The 8,428-nt window shown below is 28.9% G+C and overlaps 1 protein-coding gene across 1 annotated transcript in view; it reads right to left on the bottom strand.

Annotated features, from left to right (window-relative positions):
* Nucleotides 1–2,232: 2,232 nt before the first annotated feature.
* The window catches only part of LOC106677440 (uncharacterized), a 95,556-nt gene continuing 89,360 nt past the window's right edge, over nt 2,233–8,428 (bottom strand). Inside the window, exons 5-8 of the mRNA XM_067049844.1 lie at nt 7,406–7,591; nt 6,345–6,455; nt 5,991–6,182; nt 2,233–4,169 (exon numbers count right to left, since the gene is read on the bottom strand). Of these exons, the coding sequence (XP_066905945.1) occupies nt 3,984–4,169; nt 5,991–6,182; nt 6,345–6,455; nt 7,406–7,591 (675 nt within the window). The 3' untranslated portion in view covers nt 2,233–3,983. The remainder of the gene's footprint in view (nt 4,170–5,990; nt 6,183–6,344; nt 6,456–7,405; nt 7,592–8,428) is intronic.

Raw genomic sequence — 8,428 nt, 5'->3', positions numbered from 1 at the left:
GATCGGTGGATAAGGTTCTTAGCAACATTAATAATTTGGTGATAAGGGTGTTGAGAAATACTATTACCCTTTACATTTACTATTTGACTACCTTTAGTTTTTCTTTTTATATCTTACTTTTTTACATTTTATACCCCTGTTATTTTACACTTATGTTTTTGTTTTCATTATGTAACTATGTGTTTGTATCTTTTTTAGCCCTGAAGAAGCCCTGCAACGTGGGGCGAAACGTTGGCTCATTAAAATAGTATATTTCTACTATTTGAGTTTTTTTGACCGCACCCGGACCATATTCCTTTCATAATAAGAAATTATATGTAGGATATCATATCTAAGATTTAATGAAATACATAGTGATAGGGTTCTTTAACAGCTCCAAATACACAGGTGTAAATTACTATAGCTATAAACAAATTGTACTTTCTTGGTGTAATTGTTGTAGACAATTGGTATTATTATTTGATTTGTAAATAAAATTGTAGATGGCGACACTGCTCTGGCATGGAACCTTAGTTTGGTTCAGTAGGATTTGGCATCTATTCTTCTTGAATGTTCATGTCTATGTTTCATACATACACTTTTTGTCTTTGTTTATAAAACCCTTCCTAAATTCCACAACAGTAATTAGTTTAAATTTCAAATAACCAGTTATATAAATCACACTTCATTGATTTAATGTTAAGATCTGATGAAAAGATGTTTATGAAATCATGTTCAAAATATTAGTTTAAATTTATTTGATATTGTAAACTTGTAATCAGTATTTTTCTCAAACATTACAAAATACAAAAAAGTTGTTTAGAAAATTACAAGTAATTTGAAAACATAAAAAAATTTAATTAAAATTAAATAATAGAAGCTTTTGACATAATAGGAAAGTAAGAGAGAAACAAACAAATTTATTTTAAATTAAGATAATTAATCTTAAAAAAAGATATACATTTTTAAAACATGCTAAATTAGTACAATTAGTTGAGGAGTCATTTAAAAAGATTAATCTAGACTAAGTCCTAAATATTGCATCTCTTATTTAGAAAAGATACAACAAAATATCCAATAAACAGAATATACATTAGAAAAATATCACAAGAAGATAATCATACATCTATTACTAATCAATTAAATTTTTAAAGTTTATTTTTCAACTATAATAAGAATTAATTTTTTCTTGTAAACACTCTTTAGTTTAAAACTATTTTAGAATAAACTTTTGAATAAAACCACATCTGAAATGGAGGTGAGATAAACAATTATTTAATAGTTTTATAACAGCCATGTATACACAGTATTACCTACTTCTAGGTGAATTATATTAATTTAAAATAATTATAGCAATTCTTTTCCCGATTACATAAAAACAAATGAGTCATCTAAAACAAAAAGAAAATCCTGATCTCTTATATTTTGGAATTTTATATATTTTAAAGGGAGTTAGCTCATGGAAAACAACTCTGTAGCATAAAAGAAGTTTTATGGCAGTTAGACTCACATTAAGGTACAGTGAAAATTTTTAATCAAAGGTTTTGGTAGTTCTTATTGATATTAAGCAGGTTTTATTTGGATGTTCCTTCTTTCAGACAGTATAAAGTTTAATAAACAAAATTTCCCTTTCATATTAAGTATCTAATTTAAATATGATATTTTGAAACATTTGTATCAGAAGGAATATGGAAGTAAATTCAAATGTCAAGTCAATAACCTGAGCTTACAAGATCATATGGTGATCATATCACATGGTGATCCATGTGCAACTATTGAAAAACCTACAAAATGGAGAAATAATTTCATATTTTGTGGCATTTTATTCCTGACTTTCAATATGTACATGAAAATAATGAACACTGAATCATTGTATAACAGACTGATCTGGAAACTACCTATATTAATTCTAATCATATTTTTAGACATTGTTTTTCAAAAAGGCCAATATTTTCTTGGTCTAATAATTATTTTGATTTTTTGTCTCAGCCAATATTAGTATAAAGGGCATTAAAAGAAAAACTAAAATAAAACCTGAGAACTATTTACTATATATCTACAACTATTCTTTAAAGATTAGAATATCATATGAGCAGAATAATGTTTCTTAACTTATATATACAGTTATAATAATCCACATTAATGGATAGTGCTTCTAGTATTATTTTTTACTTTTTTATATATTCTTTAAAATAATCTATATTATTATTTCACATTTACAATATTCTAAATTATTAGTTTATGAAAGGCATTATGAAAGGAATGAAGTGCATTTTAGTATATTGTCTCATTTATTAAAGAATTATAATTTTATCCTAAAAATTCTTAATAATTGAAAAATATAAGTTTTAATCACAAATATTTACATATGATACCTATTTACAATTTAATTTTATGATTAATAAAGCATGTATTGTTTCACGTGACAGTAAACCATCTTATTAGTAGAACACAACTTCAGGATTGCCATGTCCTAAGTTTAATGATCTCTGCTGGAGTTCAAATTCATGACACTTTGTTTTTAGCTTCCAGATGAATTAGTCAAATTTTATAGATTATTGATTTCATAATAGGCTGTTTTAGTTTGATAATCGTCTACACTAGTTTTGTTCTTTTGTATTTTCTCAATAATAATAATTTTTATAATACTATTTACTTTATTATATTCTTTGAATAATAATAATTACTGTTGAAGAAATAATTACTTTTCTCTAGGCATGCATTTTTCAGTTATAATCCCTTATGTTGCCCATTATTTTCAGACAATGCTTGTGAGTTTGATGGGTATAAATTTTCTTGTTTTTGACATATAGATCCAATAAAATATAAATTGTATTGTATATTATTGTTTTTTTCTTATTAGATTTATTTCTTCTCTTTTGTTTTTTATATGTTAAATAAAATGAAAATTGTGGGTATTTTTCTAATACATAACTCCAAAAATCTTTATAATATTTTTTCTACCTGTGTAGATATAATTGAAATTCTATTATACATGAAAAGTAGAAGAAAATATACAAATGGCAAGGCATATCTATCTATTCAGTGTTAATCATTAAAATATTAAATGCATTTTGTTTTAATTTAATGATTTTATTTTTGTAAGTTATTGTTTTGAATAAATAATTAATATTTAGCTCACTTATTCTCTACTACCAACTTAATAAAAATAGATTATGGATTTTCAAACTATCAAGAAATCGTAACTCCATAATGCAGGACTTGTGAAAAAATGTCTAGGCTTTTGAAAAAATAACTATTTCGACTATACTTTGTTATATTTTCATAATTATTATGAAGTATTTAATTAAAACATAAATAATTAAAAACCAACTAACACTAGATCCTCTTTAGTCCCGGAATCTTATATATCTTTCTCAGCCTAACCTTTTTTAGTAGCCCTGAAAAATTAATACATTGGAAAGAAAATAGTTGTAATTAAAATTGATGTTAAAAGTTATATTTTATTAAAAAAAAAAATGTTTTTAAATATTTTATCCCCTCAATCCATAAATTTCATTACCCGATAAAAATGATTTTATATTTCTTGTAAAACTTTACTTTCTTAACTGACCCATTTTTTTGTCAGATGATCGTTAATTATAATATTGAGCTCCTGCATTGTTAAAAATGTATTTAGTTAAAAAAAAAATTAATTCAGCTTTGTTATTAAGTTTAATAGAAGTTCAAAAATATTAAAAAATAAAACATGTCTTACATACCACAAGTTTATCAAAGTCCACCAATGGTATTTACACAAACATTTGTTGATACATGGAACTAAAACTATTATTATTAATATTTATGACTGGATTGAAATAGTTTTTTTATTTTATAATATAAAGGGATTCCCATTTTCTATCTTGGACCACTTATCACCACATAGAGATAGAATATAAAAATCATATATTTCAAGTATTTAATTAAAAACTTATATTTCACTGTTTCTCAATAGTGGAAGGTATATGTTTTATGAAGTTCCCTTCCTAGGAGTTCAGGGTTACTCAGGAACTAATTGTACAAATTGGATCCATTTGAAGTTCATCCCGTGGGAACAGAAGCGGTTGATCGTCAAGACCAGCTTTTACTTCTTCATAAATCAACTCTTCTTCTTCATCATCCTCTTCTTCTTCGGAATCTCTCCAAGAACCAGCTTCTCCCGGTAACCAGCAGATGAAAATAAACCAATTCTGAAATATAATTTTTTTCATGTATTGTGTATGTTTATTTAAAAAAAAAAAAAAAAAATTCATTACATAAGGTTGAGAGTTAGGTTGTTGGTTATTATATTACAGAGTATTAACTATCATTCAAACTAAACCAATATATAAATACTAAGATTTTGTGAAATTTCAATTAAGTATTTTTCTCCATAGCCATCAGTGATATTTTTATAGATCTATAAAGTTTTAAAAGAGGTTTGTAATGTATCCTATGAATTTAAATATAATATTCATATAAACTAACTAGAAACTAAATGGACATAAGATAAATATATTTATACACATGTATGTATCTATATTTATAAAGTGTTTAAGACTGCATTGGCAAAGCCCCCTTTTTTAGGAGAGTTTTGAGGGCTTAGATATGGTAAAAGAAGTTTCTTTTGGTAGTTAAGTCAACTTTGTAACCTCTTCCAGCTTTTCTCAATAGAAAGGGATGATATTCTCAATGAATCTTATATACTCAATGAAGAATTCATTTCGATCCAACACCTTCTGAAAGCGTAAATCGCAAAAACTATCCTCCCCCCGTTTTTTTTTCCTAGATTTTCACGATTGCTGAGGAAATTTTAACAATGATAAATAACAAAGTGATTTTAGAATTGAAATTAAAAAAAATAATGCTTCATGTTAACTTTAATAACCTCGGTTGAATTTGAGGAGACTCAAATGTCTGTCTTGATGATGATGCCTCAGGTGGGTCTGTAAGAAAAAAAAGTTATTTGAGTCGTTTTTGTAATGTACTTCCGTTTCGTTCTGACATGGTTATCTAGTTATCGTACTGTAAAAGGTATGTTCAAGGTAGTGTACTGGTTGTGAAGCCGTATGAGAATTTCGGTTGGTATTCATATAAATTTGAAGATTGTAGCGTTTCTTTGTTAAATATTAAGTTTTTGCGATTTTTTTCTTTCTAGATACCTGAACTCATTTAATGTAATCAATAATCTTATCGTTTTTATTCTACACAAAAAAAAAACAAACAAAACAAATAGATTGGTATAAAATAACCACTAAATACATAACGAGCAAATGTGGTATGCGATAGCATTAAAATTTCTAAAAATATGTAAAATATTTTTTTCCTCCATTTTAACGGACTCATTGACAAGAACCCTCAGACAAGAATCTAATATTTTTAAACCTAGTATAATCAGAAAAGGTTTTATTGAAATCTGTGATCCCACCTGCATAGCCTCCCCTTGTAAAACCTACCAAGTCTTCTTTCGAATAATATAAGTATAAACTTTTTTTTTTTTTTTTTTTTTTAATTTTGGGCCCAGTCCATTGAGGACCTATGCAGCCCCAGAAAGGGAGTGTCAAGATTCATTTCTAGGGGCCGCCAAGAAATTAATATTGACTCACCCAGGTGGAAACCTGACCCACAACCTTCTGAAGCTTTGGGTTCCTCGCCCCAACGTGTTCAGCTATCAGTTCTTCCATTTTTTGACTTACCATGTTTCACAATATGTATTGATACGTCTTCACTTATTTCATTCTATCTGCGCAAATATTGCAAGTAAAAACAGTATGAGTTATCTTGTAATTTTTACTTACCATATTTTACAATATGTACTGATTTCATTGTAAGTACATAAATATCGCAAGTAAAAAAAAAGTACGAAGTGACTCAACAGAAATATAAATACCACAATTTTTGAATTTATCAAGACTTCCCATTTTTTATCGATAAGAGATTAATATAATAAAAATAAGTAAAATCAAAGGTATTAAATAACTAGATATTTTTGAAATATAAATGTTAATCATTTTCAAACAATTTATACACACCAGGAAACCATGGCTTGCTAGAAAAAGAAGAGGGAAAACTAAAGAACTGGAATTTTCTAACGCGAGAACACCCAGGAACCAAGAAACAGCAAACAATGGAAGCAATGATGCAGCAACTCTCAGAGATTTCCTGTCTACTTCATCAGCCTTTCCAGCAAGCTGAAGTCCTGCGACGGACAGGCCAGTGTTCATCTAATAAAAATAAAGTAACGCATATAGTAACATAATTTCAACTTTATTATAAATGCAAATAGGAGATTTATGTAAAATCAGTCAAACCAGCAAGTTCAAGTGTCAGAAACAATGCCACTTTCCTGTTATAGAAAAAAAAATATCTCAGAATAATGTGCTTACGATCATTAATAGTGATAATGGAGCCATGAATGAGAAAACCATTCCTCTCTCAACAGACATCCAGCAGTAGTCTCTAGATTCATATCCTGGTCTCTCAACCAATCTTGACAACTAAAACATACACAAAAAGGTAATTGAGAGTCTTCCACATCATTTCATATACAAACTTAGTCAATTAAATTAAATTAATTTTATTTAAGTCCATAGCTATAATCTTCACTTGTTATCCTTTTTCTCAATTAATTGAAACAATTTCATAAAAACTGATTATGATTATTTTGTAAAAAGTGAAAACACTTTTGTATGATTTAGTAGTTTGGTATACAGTATACACTTTCCAAATCCAAGAGCCCAAGGGTAGTCGACTTATAGTATGCACTCAAAACATTTCTTTCAGCTTCAAGTTCGTGTTTCTCTTGCTTCCAGACCATCTCGTATCGTTTGCAGAGAGCTTAATCTTGTATGACCCAACGAAAAAAGTAAAGGAAATGTAATATTATCATCAAAATTCTTCCACAATATGAAGAACCTGGAACCGTAAGATTGCTTACCGTCAGGCAATGCTTCGCAAGCCTTCCAGGCCGAGCAGTCGTGAATGAAGTCATACCAAGATTGCCAAACCAACGAAATAAGGTCAATTTCTCTTAAACTGTATTTAGATTCTCCCAACCACCACGGAGGGAAATACAAACGAACGCCTAAATTAAATTAGGCGTAAGGAGTGGAAATAGATTAATTTTATTTAGTCAGCAATGTGTCTAACATTTTTTCCAAAATGACTCTGCCAAATCAGAAATAATGTTATTATTATTTTGTCGTTTCTCAATCCTTTTGTCGTTTTGGATAATGGATTTTTACTATTTGAAGTAGCCCAATGTTGCATGCGGTTACCAGTTTTGATTCTTGTATGTCTGATAATACCTCTCGTCTCTTGTGCTGGAATCGCTAGAGTATTTGAAATGAAACGAATACATTCCTATAGGAGATTCATAGTGAAGTAAGATGTTTGCTAAAACTATTATCTTTATAATGCATAATATTATACTATCCAAACTGCTCACATAAACCGCCAGAGCTGGTAGAGACCAAGCAATGAAGAAGTGAACTAAGAGTCGAGGCGAACTTCCCGGATCTCGTAGTTTTTGGTACAAATAGACGGAGTTGGCCGAGAACCAAGAGGAAGCAACCAGGTGAAGATAGTGGAGAATCATTGCTACAAGTTCACACTGGGATCTGTCACTTGTTGCCTAGAACCAGATTGATAAAGTTCAGTACATGTTACATGAAAGTTTATTGGATAATCCAAGAGAACGTTTCATTAATATAAATCTCTCAATATTATGATTTGTTTTCCAGATATCAGGATTGGAGTATAAAGTATGATTATATTTCTCTTTATAAATGTATATAGCGTTCTGAAGTAAGAAGTATTCTAAACGTTTTTAACATTTATCATCTGTTAACTTTGATTCTCTTTATCCACACCTGCTGTGGAACATTAGTTGAACAAATCTCTAGGGATTTTGAGAAAAATCTTAATATTGAGGGATTTGTTATATTGAGAATTGGATAGCTAAAATTTTTTTGTATTTTGGTTCAAAATCTTATTTATTATTATTATATAACGAATTGTACGAAGTTAAACCTCATCAGCTGTCTCGTTCGAGTAGCAATTTATTTGTATGTGGAGGATCAGCGCTTTCGGATAGCAGCCAAATAGTCTTGAGCAAGAAGTACGACCTAAATTGGCCTCACGATCGACTTGTTGGCCACTTGTGCTGTAGGCGAACGAGTTTACAATACGTCATGTAAGCATACGTTTCACAATATAGAGGTTACCATTCCAAAATTTTTTTGTATAAAGGTAAGTATTTGCCTAAATGTATTCAATCCATTAAATCCACAAAGGAGAAAATGAAAAGAAACAAGAAAAATTTGGTTGAAAAAGATGCCATTTTTCAGTCCTACGTGTCAACTTAAACGCTTCGTCCTACTATGCGGCCTAAAACCTGAATAGTTTTTTGTTTATATTTTATGTAGGACTGCTATACAAGATCCGTAAATTCCTACCCCCTACATACTTC

Source organism: Halyomorpha halys, unplaced genomic scaffold (assembly GCF_000696795.3).
Source record: "Halyomorpha halys isolate HHAL.00 unplaced genomic scaffold, Hhal_1.1 Scaffold8.1, whole genome shotgun sequence".
NCBI classification, from domain to species: Eukaryota; Metazoa; Arthropoda; class Insecta; order Hemiptera; family Pentatomidae; genus Halyomorpha; species Halyomorpha halys.
The sequence above is the reverse complement of the archived record's forward strand: the minus strand, read 5'-3'. Positions and strand labels throughout refer to the sequence as shown.